The sequence below is a fragment of the Acromyrmex echinatior genome, chromosome 13 (assembly GCF_024713525.1).
Source record: "Acromyrmex echinatior isolate Ae372 chromosome 13, ASM2471352v2, whole genome shotgun sequence".
NCBI classification, from domain to species: Eukaryota; Metazoa; Arthropoda; class Insecta; order Hymenoptera; family Formicidae; genus Acromyrmex; species Acromyrmex echinatior.
In genome coordinates, this window is record NC_141864.1 from 2,276,091 (window position 1) to 2,292,121 (window position 16,031).

Genomic DNA, 16,031 nt, shown 5'->3' on the forward strand with positions numbered 1-16,031 from the left:
TTAAGCTAGTCATCTGCCATGGACTAGTGCAAATACCAGAAATAGAAAGACGAAACTCTATTATAGAAGAATCACATTCCTCAGTAGTTGGTGGCCATAAGGGCATAACTAAAACATACAATCGCATTAGACAAAACTTCTATTGGAATAATTTGAAATCCGACAACCAAGATTATATTAATCGTTGTCTACAATGCCAAATAAAAAAATTGGTTCGCATTAAAACAAAACAACCTATGCTGATAACAGACACTCCATATTCTGCATTCGAAAAAGTGTCAATGGATATAGTCGGCCCCTTACCAACAACCTCTCAACAAAATTCCTATATATTAACTATCCAAGACCATTTAACGAAATTCTCCCTCGCCATTCCTTTAAAATCCGCTACAGCCATGAGTGTTGCTGACGCCTTCCTAGAATTTTTTATTCGTACGTTCGGAGCTCCTAAAGCCATACTAACAGACAGAGGCAGTAATTTTACGAGCAACATGATGAAAAGATTTGCAAAAAAATTTAAAATTAAACAATTTAAAACGACCGCTTTCTACCCACAAGCTAATAGAGCTTTAGAACGGTCTCACATAGTTTTGGTAGAATTTTTGAAGCAATTTGTAGATAGATTCACAGAATGGGATAAATTAGTACGATACGCCATCTTTTCATACAATACAAGCACACACGAGGCTACCGGATACACCCCATATGAATTAGTATTTGGTAAATTAGCTAGGCTTCCGTCCAACGAAATCGTTAATAATATAGAAGAATTAAAAACATCTGATGCTTACTTAACACAACTCATGACGGATATACATAATATACAAAAATTAGCGCGAGAAAATATTATAACTTCCAAAATAAAGTCCAAGAGGTATTATGATCAAAAGATCAATCCTCAACATTTCCAAGTCAATGATGAAGTCTTTTTATTATGTGAACCCAAGATAGGCAAACTCGGTAATCAATACTCCGGACCTCACACGATATTGGATATATTATCTAATGGTAATATAAAACTCTTTGTAAAAGGAAAACAAAAAATTGTTCATCCTAATAAATTAAAGACGTCTCATATTCATTTAGAAAAGGAATGAGACGGAGAAGATTTGAATTGTGCCGCGTAACAATCCAAGTCTTTATATATATATATGTATATACATATCTAAAACAAATTATATAAGTACGCACGCGATTAGTATTATATTATAATAAGTATTATATTTTGTACTTATGTATTGTATCTTGCAAACAACTTTGTGTATAATTGTTTCTTTTCCTTTTTTTTTAAAAAAAAAAAGAAAAAAATGTATTTATAAGAAAAAGCGAAAGGATGCCGAATCTATTGTTATTTGCCGTGCTCATGTGGACTCTCTACATCTCTCAAGCTAACGGAATCGTCGGATATGATTGCGGATCACCACATCTAAATGTCACAACTTTATCTCTCTTAGATGTTGAAAGCTGCAATATTCCTCTAACTCAACAGCAAATTGAAAAAACATATATCCAATTACTTCAATTATCAAAATTCGAGTCCATAGATGTAATTCAATGCAAGGTGTCTATTAATCGATTTATATATTATTGTGGGATGCACTCTCACATTTCAACAGTAACGAATGCACATCAGCAGAGTACATCCTGGAAATAACTGCAGACGAATGTAGGAAGATGCATTTAACTGGAGTATTTTCCATTAATACCAATAATTTCATATATGGTTTGAAAATAAACCAGACTACAACATGACCAACTACTTTCGCGGGATCTGCGAGCTCAGACGGACGATGTTCAGGCGCACAATATTCTGATCCATATGGCATTTGGGATAACGTCATCATACAAGGATCTCGAAAACCTGCGGGATCACATAATGTTCCCAGCTAAAAAAAATGGAATTCTAAATACTATGGCACGAGGAGCTAAAGGCGTACCCATAGTTTCCCAAGGAATCTCTCTTTCGTATCTTTTAGATGAGAGTTTCAATCCAGAAAATTACAGAAAATACATGGAAAAAAATCTGGGGAAATTTTATTTCCTTCGGCAACGCAAGTGCTGGAATAATTGGAATCTATTTCTGCATCAGAACCGTGAAACTAATTATAGACACCATAATACATGGATACGCTATACATACAATCTATGGCTGGTCATTACATCTGATCGGGGCCCTTTGGGACTCAGTTACAAATCTAATTATATTAGGTGTTGGAATTAATTCGTAGCGTTTTTTAATGAAAGAATGTTATTTATTTCACATGAGCATTAAAAAATACATTAATGAAAGTACTTCCCATCACTTGTAAAACGCTACGAATTAATTCCAACACCTAATACATCTCTCCCAAAAACCCAAGAAGAGGGAAACACCTCAAGAGGAAGCAGCAGAAAAATTAACTACATCAGAAAAAAATTCGAATCTGCCCAAGAATATCATGAATCAAGAAGAAAGTACCAAGATCTCTATTGAACAAGAAAACGCTAGAATATATCCACAGTTGTAAGAACTTCTTTCTATAATTGGCATATTCTATATACACATGTATATTTACTGTTATTTTATATATAATCATGCGTGGCGCACATTAAGTGCATCACGCATGACTTAAAGAGGGAGGTATTACATACCAATAAAATCCCCTTATTCTTTATAGAATAATATACTCGTCATAGGTATACAATTTATACTTTACTTTATCTTATCGCTAGATTTCCTTATTTTATCCTTATTTCGAAACTGGAAATTCCGTTTCTCTTTTATATTCAGTTTCTTTATTTGAACATTCAAACTCTAACAGATAGATCACGTTATGTACTTTTATGCGTCATAAAAATTATCTATAGAATATTCTAGAAAGAATGTCTAAGAATATCACACGATCTTTCTCAAAGAAGCCCTCCTATAAAATAACAAATATAAAAGCGTATTATACATTAACATTAATAATAACGTATATTATATTAGCGTTTAACGATTAAGTAATTAGCAGTAAAATAGAAACCTTCCTGAATGCGAGAACGAATATCTTTTTCTTTTTTTCCCTTTTTCTTTTTCTAATAAAGTTAAATTAATCTTAAATATATGAATGTAGTGAATTCGCCTCGCATAAAGGATATTAAGGAAAACCGAATTTTTATAACAAATTGTTAAAATTCAACTATTACTTATTAAGAATAAACTTGTAGAGTGGGGAGTAGGGCTTACGCGGAGCCTTGCTGCCTTATCTCAAAGAAAGCGCGAGTATAGGTTCTACCAAATTTTGGGAAGTGTCGATTGGTTCTGAAAGGATACTTCCATACTCATTTTCAGTATATAAAGGGAGCTGTCGAAGACAGAAACACACACTTATTCGCAAACTCTTAAACTTACTCTCAAACTCTTAAACTCACTCTCAGACTCAGACTCTTAGACTTAGACTTAGACTTAGACTCACTTTCAGACTCGCACTGCTTCGATCAATCAGCCAGTCAGTTAGTTACAGTCAAGGTGAGAACTATCCTCGCGCTTCATCAGAACCTCGCACCCCCGTTTTCGCATTTATCTTTTTTTTAATAAACGATAATATCAAATCGAATCTATCGACGGAACGTCTAAATTTCTAATCTCTAATTCTTCATACAAATATACATATATATATGAATATCTGAGGAGTCGTTGCGACTGTCGCTGCCAATAGCGTGGCCCCCGTTTACGACAGTTCTCCGGAACATTATAATTCTTTTTTTTGCATTACTTCCATGCCTACCAAAGGCGGACGAAGACAAAGGGAAAAGAGATTGAGGTTCCAAGTTAAATCGGCCCTTATTTCGAACCAAGATCCTTTCCCCTATTTCCAAAAACTTGCGCAATTGCTAGACCAAGACAAACCGGTAGACTCACCCCGCGAACCTGTCTATACTCTAAATAAATTGGAGGTCAACCTCACGTTTCCTAGTTACAAAACCATTCCAAAACACGATCCACCTATAGATTCGCCTATAAACTTCGCGATCTTTTTGGCACCGGATTCAAGGTTACCCTTCCTTTAAATTATCCAGTACTTCCCAGTGAATCACATCCTTAACTACACAACTTAATCTCCGGTCCCCGAGTAAATTGTTTAAATACATTGACTCAAAAACGGAGAAAAAAATCTCAATAACAACATTGAGACGTAACAAAAATTTGGTGACAGCGGTGGGATACGCTCTGTTAAGTTGTGTGGAAAAGAAATCGCAAGTGACTAAACTGTGCAAAAGTTTTATCTATGAACAAGGTAGTGCATACTCCGCCAAGAAAAAATCCCGTAACAAACAATATCGCCATGGCAAACGAAGTCGATATATCGTCGATCTACAATGAAAACTGCAACAACAAGAACGTCTCATTCGTCAGTTACAAGAACAGCAGCAACATTCAGAACAGTCACAAGGTATTCCAACGACACCATCTGCCGACCTCAATTTCATGTACTTTTCAATCAGAGACGCGTTAGAAGCTGTACCTAATTTTGACGGAGATAATATTGCGTTTACTCATTTCGTGGAAGGATGTGAAGAAGCGCTCAGCATGATTGTGCCTTCACAAGAAATTATCTTAGTGCGCGCAATACGTAACAAATTAAAGGGGGATGCTTATAGATCCATACTCGGGAGAGTATTTAATTCCTTACAGGGTTTAGTCGAATTTTTACGTAGCAAATATGGTCCTAGAGAAACAGTTTACGAGGCGCAAGCTCGATTCGCTTACATATGTCAGAAGGGAGACGAAAAGATATCAAGTTATGCGAATCGTGTCCGCGAAATAGGAAAGCGTATAATAAACGCCCAAAAACGGCAATCGAATGAAATTAGTCATGATTTTAAAAGATCCGTGGACGAGCATTTAAGAATATGTTTCCTACGTGGTTTAAATCCGGAAATAGTAATATCAAAAGAAGGAACATTCGAGGAATTGGAGAGCCGCGCTATAGACGCCGAAAGAGAACTCGAGACTGTAAAAACGATAAGACAAGTAGTGCTTGGAGAAAAAACGTCCAGCGATAACAAACACGCAGGTAATGCGCCCGTGCGTCGGGTAAATGCCGAAGCAATGACGTGCCAATACTGCCATAAAATCGGGCATACAGCCGATCGTTGTAGACTTATCAGCAACAATCAATCTAGACGAAATTTTATATATATATATATGAAGCCTAAATTATAATAATAGTAATAGATAATAGTAACATGTATATAAATGAAATATGTATAATAGTAATATGTATATTAATGTAAAAAAACATACATAAAATGTAAAAATAAAATAATAATAATACTTACAAAAAATTAAAAAAAAACATTAGGTGTTGGAATTAATTCGTAGCGTTTTTTAATGAAAGAATGTTATTTATTTCACATGAGCATTAAAAAATACATTAATGAAAGTACTTCCCATCACTTGTAAAACGCTACGAATTAATTCCAACACCTAATAATATAAAATAATACATATAAAGAATTTAAAAAATATAATATAAAGTAATAATACATATAAAAAATTAAAAAAAAATCATAATATAAAATATATAATACATATATTAAAGATATCCGCCAATGTCTCCACGGTAACGTCTCCGTCGAGTCCGATATGTATGGATCGTTTGTATGGATTCAGAGCGATTTTCGATTCGGATATCGTGTCGTTTAGATCGTACACGTGATTGTCAACGGGTCATTTCAATCTCTTCGTTCAAACAACGCACGTAATCGTCGAACGTTATCGTTTGCGCTACGACGTTACTCTTTCGCCTTTTTAGTGTCTTTCTTGCTGTCCATCCTTACCGCGTACATCTTCGCTCTGAGTTCAACAAATTCAGTCATTAATACATCGTTGTTCTCCATCATAAGGCCGGGTACTTTTTTATTCGTGAGAGGCACCGTATACGTTATCCGCCGGATAATCGCTTGTATCGAATCTAGCGATATCACGTTTCATCGCATCGTACACATCGTCACATTTTGTGATAAATGAGATTGTCCGTGTCGGTGTCCATGATCTTGCATTTGTCACGATACATCGGTAACATGTACTCATGGTGAAATTCGTACAAATAGACTTTTGATATGTCCAGTATGCACATACCCACGTAATTTGGCTTGTTGCTTCACCTCGAGTTTGCGTATTTCAATAACAATTAGATTTTCCTCAAAGATGCTGTGGCTGTGAAAATTCGGTTTCGCGATCATTGCTTCCATGCCGTACCGTCCGTCCCATTTTGTTATTAATTTTACATCGACGTGATTGCGCACGTTCTCCATAGTCTTACCGAATATCGCGTTCGTAGTATAATAGTGGCGGTTTTAACCCAGATTCTCTGACGAAGGCGCGGGGCGCGGAGAGTACTCATAGGCGCGGGGGAAGAAGGTGTGAGGGGTACTGATAGGTGCGGGGAAGGAAGGGGAGACGCGAGAAGTCCCGGCGCTATCGGTGTTTACTGATATGATGATACATACCGCCATGTTGTGATGTTACGTATTATTGCCATCGTCGCCACCAAACATCCCACCGCCGCAGATGCTGCCGCCACCACCGCTATCCCACACCCTGCCACAGACGCCAGCGCTACCGCCGCCGCCACACTCACCCCAAAAATGCGTTGCGGTACTATAACGTGGACTTTTGTCTAGAAGATCAGTGGCATATCATCGATATATCGGCTGCTACACAAAGCCATCAATGAGGGATAGATGATGAAATCATACTGCATTCTCACAGTTCTTTCTTTCAAGGTCAGAAGCGTCGATAATGATATTTATCTAGGAAGAACCAGAAGAATTGTGACACATCGCGATGTGTTAAGAGAGAGACACCGATATTTTTTAACGCCGATATTTTTTGTAAGAAGAGATCGATGACACGTCGCCGATACTGCAACTCAATAGGGAGGGTAGACAAAGGGACAAAGAAGTCGCAAATAGAATATATAATGGATTATAAGCGCGCGGCATCTCAGTTGGCGTTTTTAAAAATTACCGAATCGCAATAGTGTAATGCGAAAAGTATGGCTAATATCATACAGACGTTGAGGACATGGATGGTGTAAATGCAGACAAGTTATTTGAAGCAAAATAGAATTTGAGGACAATGTAATTTATAATTTACGAGGACAATTTAATGGACGATGTAGAGTATCAGTTGATGTAACATTGAGGACAGAGTCGACGTAACAGAATATATTAGAAATGTGGATGAAGAACAGTTCGTGAATATTAGAGACGAAGTTTTGATGAAGTGGAAGTAGATTTTGAGAATATAATGGACCAAGAGTCGTCCGACGAAGAAATGCTATTCGATGATAGTAGATATGCTAGTGATATGAGCGAATATGAAATGGATCGCGTAGAAAAATTCGTGTCGTCTCCAGAAATTCGTACATTGAATGCTCGTACTAAGCACTGTGTGATCCATAATTATTATACAATGGATGGTTCTTTTACCGTATGCACATCATGCATAATTCGTATAGCTGACATTAACGATGGAGGAATGTATCACGTCAGGGTGTATGAGACCGGTTCTTTCGGTAGGCTAGACGTGCACGAATTGCAGACTTTTGTACATTATATTCTCGTGCAGCATGTGTACATTTTGCACACATTAAAAAAAAACATGGAAAACCACGCGAGTGGAACCAGCGAGTGGAACGCGAACTACTGGAACAGTGCGGCCAGGTCGCTACTCTGGAGTGTTTCTCGTGGCTGCAACGATGCGACGAATGCATCGAGCAGCTCGAAGAGCTTTGTCGTGCCAAGCGTCCGCGCCTCGCCATTGGATACAGACAATCCGCGGTGGCGAGGATCGCGTGACTCGCGGGAGCAAAATTGGAATTGGAACGACCTTTCGTGCACATTGATGGCGAGTACCCGAGTGGCGAATACGCGAGTAGCAATGAACGATCTCTTGTCTGGCGAGAGATCGACGCGTTTGAAAGTCGTATATTGACAGATGCGGTGATAAACTCTAATCACATCCAGCCGCGACAGTTTTTAGAAGACGCTGGCAATGTAATGCTCGAGCGAGTGCGAGACGCTGTAGAACGAAACGGCAGTGTAAAAGGCAGTGAACACCGTGTTCAATGGCGAGTTTGCGACGAAGGATAAATGTGCTAATAAGAGCATAATTACAAAGAACAGCGAGATATATCGTTGCACCGATATGCGCGAGTGGTACGAACGACACGTCGTCAAGCCTATCCTAACATCGCTCGAAGAATTCCAGGAACACAACAACGGATGGACATTTTCGCGAATCCTCAATTTGATAGTGAATGTGAATAAGCATAATCCAATGCACACGGAATGTTACATCGAAGTGCCGCGAGAAATAGCGACGAAACGAGCGGTGATCAGTGTTTGTTCGACGGACAATGCATGTTTCGCATGATCAGTGATCGCCGCTCTGTACCTCGCAGAAAAACATGTAAATCGAGAACCATTATACCCGTATTAAATCTCGCGGATATCGAATTTCCAATGACATTAAAAGATGACATTCCGAAATTCGAACGGTTGAACGTGGTGTCGATCAACATGTACAGCATCGAAAATAGGCATATCTCCTCTGTGGCTCATCAATGACAAGAAGGAGAGTAGGAATAATAGGCGGGTTCTAACTCAGGTCCTCTGAGGGGAGCGCGGGGCGCGGGGATACTCATAGGCGCGGGGGAGTAGGCGCGGGGAGTACTGGTAGACGCGGGGAAGGGAGGGGAGGCGTTGGAAGTCCCGGCGCTATCGATGTTTACTGATATGTCGCCATGTGTGGTGTCACGTATTATTGGGACCGCCGCCACCCATCATCGCAGACGCTGTCACCACCGCCGCCACCCCGCCGCAGGCACCAGTGCCACAACCACCGCCGCGTCCCCAAATTAAAAAAAAATGATAGCCGTCGTTTCTGTAAAACAAAAGCGTTACATTAGCATGTAACATATAAGAAGAATGTAACATATAAGAAGAGAAATTCACATATATAAATTTATGATACTTACAATTCCAGTCTTCCGGCTCCGGATCAGGCTCGTACGGTCGGAGACCTAATAATTCTGCTAGAAAGAAATCCCTTTCTTCCCACATGTCGACTTGATTCTCCCGGTCGCATTCTCTTTCGTTTCTTCTTATTCGCCAAGTGGCTATGTTAATGAAGCCTCTGATCTGGATAAAAGATCGAGATACAGGCTGAAAAATGAACAAAATGAATTTAAAAGGAAAAAGAAAAAAAAATAGAAAATAAATCTATTTGTTATACTTACTGAGGGGATAATTTGCACCCCCACCTCGTCTCGTAATTGTAGCCGGACTTGCGGCTCGTTGTCGACCCTAAGGTACTGAAAAGTAAAAAGATGCAAAATCACTAAAATGAAGCGCAAAAATCACTAAAATGTTTGATAAAAAAAAACAACTTACTCCTTCTATGGGATACTCATATCTAATTCGAATTAAATCTTGCAAGTTGCTCATCGTTGAAAAATAATCTTAAAAAAATCGACAAAAAAAATTTTTTTTTTAAATTCACAATATTATCACTTAATAAACATATTCTACTATTTAGCGTAAATAGTATTATAGAATACTTTTACACTTTGGGGAAAAAAAAATCACTCACGTTATATATTATCACGTTAAAACTTTCACTCGCATGCAAATTCAGCAAAAGACTGACGCTGAAAATCGATCTTCGGTGTGGTGTCATGTACTATTGGGACCGCCGCCACCGCAGACCCCGCGTCCATCCTAAATTGCTGTTGTGGTGTCATGTACTATTGGGACCGCCGCTTCCGCAGACCCCGCGTCTATCCCAAAAAAATGCGTTTCAGGCAGTCACTGCGGAGTCCACCCCTAAATGCGTAGCAATATTATAACGCGAACAAGAAATATTAAAGAAAAAAAGGAAGAAAAAAAACCTATATAATAAAAAAATTCTTACCTTCTCCACACCCTCTCCCTCTCCGTCCTCCTCCTCGTCCTTCGCTGAATTCTTAGTCCTCTTCTTCTTCCTCCACCGTCTTCTCATCCTTCTCTTCTTCCTCCACCGCCTTTTCCTCCTCCTCTTCTTCCTCCTCTTATTCCTCCTCCTCTTCCTCCTCTTCCTCATCTTCCACTGAATTCTTATTCCTCTTTCTCTTCGTCCAAACCCTCATCGAAATTGTAAATGAGACAATTGAACACAATTCTATTAATGCTTACTCGCTTGAGATCGTCAACCTCATCAGCAGCCTCGATGAGGCGATAGAACAGTCCTAATTCATCTACGCGTATTCGAGTGAGATCAATTATAATATTATCATGAATCTCCTCTAAGAAATAGGAGGAGACGCTCTCTTCTTCAGTTTCTCCTTCTTCCTCTTCCACTTCCACTTCCTCTTCCTCTTCCACTTCCTCTTCTTCCACTTCCTCTTCTTCTTCTTCCACAGCCTCATCAAAATTGTCGAAGAGGTGTTTGAGCGCAATTTTATTAACGCGCACATGCCTGAGATCGTCCACCTCATCGGCAATTTCAATGATCCGATGGAACAGTTCTAATTGATGTACGTGTAGTTGAGTGAGATCTATGATATCACTCTGACTTTCCTCTGAGAAAGAGGAGGAGGAGGAGGAAACGCTCTCCTCTTTAGTTTCTTCTTCCACTTCCTCTTTAGTTTCTTCTTCTACTTTCTCTTTCATTTCCTTTTCCATTTCCTCTTCCTTCACAGCCTTATCGAGATTGTCGATGAGGTGTTTGAACGCAACTCTATTGATGCACACATGCCTGTGATCATCCACCTTGGCAATGAGGCGATTGAACACTCCTAATTGATCTATATTTAATTTAGTGAGATCAACTGTGATATTATTCTCAATATCCTCTAAGAAAGAGAAGGAGGAGGAAGAGGAGGAGGAGGCAGTTTCCTCAACTTTTTGTTGTTGTTTTTGCATGTTATAACTGCACAATAAAAAATTATCATTTCACTTAATCACAGAAAATGTGCAACAATATTCTATCATTAACGCTAAAATAGTAGAATATTGTTGCACATTGGGGGAAAAAAAAAATATCACTCACGTCTTAACACGTCTTGCGCGCGGACAAAGCAGAACAAAGACTGACGTTGAGAATCGATCTTCGCCGAGAAGCGAGCCTGCCTAGGATCTATAGGGGGTGGGAGGCAGTTGTATATAAAACACTTTAGATCATAAGTGCCGTCACGAAAAGTTATCGCTATAGCGTCGAGATATAGGATGAATGGATGGATGGATAGATAGACGGATGGGAAGTAAAGAAAGTACATATATATAATGATATGAACAAAAAAAATTTTTTTATTCACATATTATTACATCATTTCTTTTTTTTTACGTATTAAAAACTAAAGCCAATAGCTCGCAATCGACGAGCTGATGTTTGTTAAAAATATCACTATCGCGTATATCGTTTTTGGACGCGATGTTGGAGAATCGCGTATACTTGACATCAACCGTAGTCGGGTTAATCGTTCGAATGTTACATCGATACATTCGTCAAACTCAAACATACGTCGTAGCGTCGTTTCGGTCATCATCATGCGTACGGACGAAGAATTGAGACGTACGAGCGTAGCATCGTTCAGCATGCAAATGCTGACGGTTAACGGTCCAACACTTATAAAATTGTCCTTATATTCGTTTCGCAGCATCTTGTAAACATTCCATCGCTGCTCGTAGAAACCTTTCCACGTTTCGAGAGACAGCAGCAGTTCATGTCCGCAATCTCCCAGGGCGATCTCCACGTAACTCGGTGGACCAACGTTGATTCCAATTTCCAAAAATTTATAGCCCGTAGTCGTCAGATCGTAACGTCTACCCAATAAACGCATCTTGCGATGCTCCATGCTGTGTACATATACATAATGTTAAAAAACGTTTCTTTTGCATATAGAATGTTAAAACTTACATGTTACTGCAGTTCTTCTTCGTTTCGTACGATGCGTTGCTGTCTTCAGCGTAGTACATTTTTCAACCGTTCGTACAAGCGAGTATTGCAAGACTAATTGCACCCGCGTAAATTGCGATATATATATAAAACTTCTAGAATCGAAGAGGGGATAACTCTCCCCTCTTTTTCTAAGAATTGCGAACCTGTTGCAACACGTTTTATCGAGTCTTTTTTTTATTTTTTATTTTTTGTTCGCGAGTTTATCAATGCTTATACTTTATGATTTATATTTCGATGGCATCGATGACGTTGGTGATAAGCACGTTGGTGACTTTGACACCTTTTCTCCAGGATATTCCCAATATCTCGCTTTTTCCTTCGAAGGCGGTAGACTTGGCGACAATGGGCAGTACCTCTTTCGCTCGATTGATTTTCGACGTATATATTCCTTTATTCGGTCCATGTCTTAACGCTCGTAACTGAAGCTTACGATTGAATGAAAAAAAAAAGTCTAATATACTGCCTATATACATTGCATATATGTACTGTCAGATGTACTGTCTGATCGGACACGTCGCGACACGTTTTATCAAATTTTATCTTTTTATGCATTTTTCTTTGTCACGAATTTATACATACGTTTATACATACGTTTATACATACGTACATACGTTTATACATACATACATACATACATATATATACATACATATGTACAGACATACGTACTACGTACATACGTTTATACATATGTTTATATATTACAAAGAAAGGGAAAAGAAATACATAATAAATACGTTAACGTATTTTTATTTAAAAAATTCTTTTGCAACCACCAGTTATATATTTTCAATAGATTTTGTAACGCGAAATTCTTAACATGTTGTCCACATCGTATAATATTAGTAACGTCTAGATTAGATAAAGATTCCATGTCTTCGTAAACTGTGTCCAAGGCCTCGATGTACATGCGTTCTCGCTCATCGTCCAGAAGCAAGTTCTGCAGCCACGTTCGTTTCTCGCGTCCCTTGACATACACGACAGCATCATCTTCAAATACAGCCATCGTAATTAGACGTTTCGCCTCGTTGTACGGAATCGTCCCGTCCTCCCATTGCAATCCATGGTGATAAGCAATCAATCAGGAGGCGCAAGACCTATCGGATCTTGTCAAAAATTTCCATGGCATGGGGCTCGTAAAAATGTAATGCGTGAGAACGGTCTCCTATTTCAACATCGCTACTTCCTTCACGATAAATTTCTTGTTAACGATGAATCCTTGCAGATCCACGAACGTTGGCACGAGCATGTTGTCGAGAAGACTGCGGTCGATTGCGGTCGATTGCGACGTATCGTAGATCTTATATCGTGTCAGAGGTGCATCTTAGGTGATTTTGCGCACAACATTGGTCAATGGATTATACTGAACCACGCGATCGTGTATGATGAGACAATAGGCTGTTGTATTTGCGGGTACTCTTTACATTCAAAGTCTAATCGCACGTCCACGGTGCCACTCTTGACTGATTCATTCTGTCGAGAGCAATCGATGATCACGAATGGACCATTACGTAAAAAAGTTGTAAAGGTGAGACTCGGCTCGAAATACTCGTATCCGTAGTAGCCCTTGCAGAAACGCGCGTACAAGTCGTACAGAATCGCACATCTGTTTTTGTCAAAATCCAGATTCAAGTCATCGTACGGATAACATTCCGAATTCAGGTAAAGTTTCGCATTGGTTAATTTGCAGTCGTCGAATCGACTTACATCCTCGGACATGATGTTTTTTCGACCTGTTTGCATAGCGAAAATAACATAGCGCGGCTTCTCGAGCTGAGTAGCCGTCTTGATGGCCCACGAATGCTTGGTTGTGCTCTGCAAGAGCGGAAATTCGTACAGATCCCACGAACGAAAAGCCATGCTCAGATATCGGCCGCTCTCCAAAGCGCACAGCATCGACAGCTTATTTATCTCGCTCAATAACACGCATTCGCCACTGTACTTTGAATAATTCGAGCGTTGGCTCTACCGCCGGATCTCCCGTCAGACAATTGTTGTCGTTGCGCGCTCGTATTAAAATCAACTCGTGACGAGCGTTGATCACCACGCGTTTGTAATCTTCGCAAAATCCCAGCAGTACGTAGAGCGGTACACAAAAATTAAAATATCCGGCTGCAGTAGTCTGCGCATCCCAGCCGGCATTCCGTAGAATCACGCTTCTATCGGATGACACAGTTACACAATTTTTGAGCGTGTTAGTTATGCCCACATTTCTATTACGGTCAATCTCCACACCATTGAGTTCATGCGCGGGATCGAGATAGTAACTCGCGATGCAACTATTGCGGAAATTTTCAAAATGTTTGCTATAACAAGACAGCATTTTCAAGTACAGGTCACTGTACTCGCCGAGCGTTCGGATGGAGAATCGCTTCCAGATGTTCACGGCGTGAGCATACTGAGCTCTAGGATACTGTATCGTCTGTCAACGAATTGAAAAATAATTCGGGCGGTGGTAAGCGCGTGTCCTGCAATTTTTCGACGTAATCAATGTATTCGTACGGAAAGACACCTTTTCGTGTGATTCAAATTCTTCGTCTGATAATGTTGGAACGTACAATTTTTAATTTATCTTTGTCGAGATACGACGCCAATTTATCGAGGCTTGCATTTGAAAGCATCAATGAATCTTAATTACGCAGTTTTTGGAAATTCTTTACATTTTTGTCTTTGGTGCGATCGACATGTTCAGTGAATGAAATATATTTTTCTTTGGTTATCGGTAGTACATCTACATGTCCATCGTAGCAATTTCCTTAATTATAAAATGCGCGTCGTAGTCCGATAAATTGTGAAATAAGACCGGAATATAAAACGAATTTTTATAATTTAAATTACAATTCGAATGCGCTGGACCGCGGTACTTACCGGTGAGATGACAACGATCGCGGACCCGCGTATCGTCCGGCGCGAACAGTTTCTCACAGATGTGACAATGCGTCGCGCTACGGTACACCTCCCATTGCTGTTTAGACAACGTTTCCATAAGCGTTGGCGGATATGATATTTTTCACGCGATGCTTCAAATCATTGATTTGTCGCGCGAACCACGCTATACAGTCTTCATCGCGACGGAAGTGATACGACGATTTTCTATGCACATTACTTTTAACTGGGTATAGAGCGTCTATTATCGACCACGCGAAGCATGCATTGTCCATCGAACGCACGTTGATCACCGCTTTCTTAAGCATAATTTCTCGCGGCATCTCGAAGTAACATCCCACGCGGATTAAATTGTGCTTATTCACATTCACTACCAAATTCAGAATTCGCGACAATGCCCATCTATCGCGTTCCTGAAATTCGTCCAATGATGTCAAGATGGCCTCGATAACATGTCGCTCGTACCACTCGCGCATATCGGTGCATCGATATATCTCGCTGTTTTTGTAATTATACTCTTATTAGCACGTTCATCCTTTATCGCAAACTCGACGTTGAACGCGATGTTCACTTTTACACTGCCGTGTCTTTCTACAGTGTCTCGCACTCGCTCGAGCACTACATCGCCAGCGTCTTTCAAAAACCATCGCGGCTCGATGTGATTAGAGTTTATTACCACGCCTGTCAATGTATGACTCTCGAACGTTGTTTCGATCTCGCGTCATCGAAGTCCATATCCAGCACTCACATGCACGAATCGTTGACGCACCGAATCCTTCAAACTCTCGAGCCTCGCGATATATGTCATTACTGATTGTCTCTTGCCGCTCGGGCGTTTGACATAATTCTGCTCTTCCAGAGATTCTATGAGCTCGTCGCATCGTTGTTCCCATGCGACGTACTTCTATGGTATTCAGCTGGGTCGCTTGTTCTATCAAATCGCGCTCCATATTATCGCTTGCATTGACGCGGTGCGTCTAAATCTTCTCATTTTATATTAATTACTTGATCACGTGACATTTGTATTACATTACATTGATGATGATGTTACCGTTCAAACATGTTGTGACATGTCGTACCATGTCGAATGTTCGTGAAAAATCTGGTCACGTGACATGTACACAATTTGGCAACGTTGCATTTATATCAAATCACGTTGATGACGTCACCGCGA

General features: G+C 39.7%; 2 protein-coding genes across 2 annotated transcripts; one reads left to right on the forward strand and one right to left on the reverse strand.

Moving 5' to 3' along the window:
- The first annotated feature begins 3,741 nt into the window (after positions 1-3,741).
- Positions 3,742-5,237, forward strand: LOC147907500 (uncharacterized). The gene is made up of 2 exons (XM_087412694.1): positions 3,742-4,016; positions 4,345-5,237. Exons 1-2 carry the CDS (start codon positions 3,742-3,744, stop codon positions 5,186-5,188), a joined length of 1,119 nt encoding a protein of 372 aa, XP_087268820.1. The 3' UTR covers positions 5,189-5,237.
- Positions 5,238-10,022: 4,785 nt separating this feature from the next.
- On the reverse strand, positions 10,023-11,149 carry LOC147907501 (uncharacterized). Its single transcript, XM_087412463.1, has 2 exons — positions 11,063-11,149; positions 10,023-10,942 (listed from the first exon to the last, which is right to left on the reverse strand). Exon 2 carries the CDS (start codon positions 10,933-10,935, stop codon positions 10,129-10,131), a length of 807 nt encoding a protein of 268 aa, XP_087268589.1. The 5' UTR covers positions 10,936-10,942; positions 11,063-11,149; the 3' UTR covers positions 10,023-10,128.
- Between the last annotated feature and the right edge of the window lie 4,882 nt (positions 11,150-16,031).

What these genes read in the sequence shown, in the direction of transcription:
- LOC147907500 (XM_087412694.1), top strand. Translation starts at nt 3,742, where the DNA reads ATGCCTACCAAAGGCGGACGAAGACAAAGGGAAAAGAGATTGAGGTTC. An exon ending in TTTTTGGCACCGGATTCAAG is followed by an intron (nt 4,017 to 4,344) that starts GTTACCCTTCCT and finishes CGATCTACAATG; the next exon opens with AAAACTGCAACAACAAGAAC.
- LOC147907501 (XM_087412463.1), bottom strand. Translation starts at nt 10,935, where the DNA reads ATGCAAAAACAACAACAAAAAGTTGAGGAAACTGCCTCCTCCTCCTCT.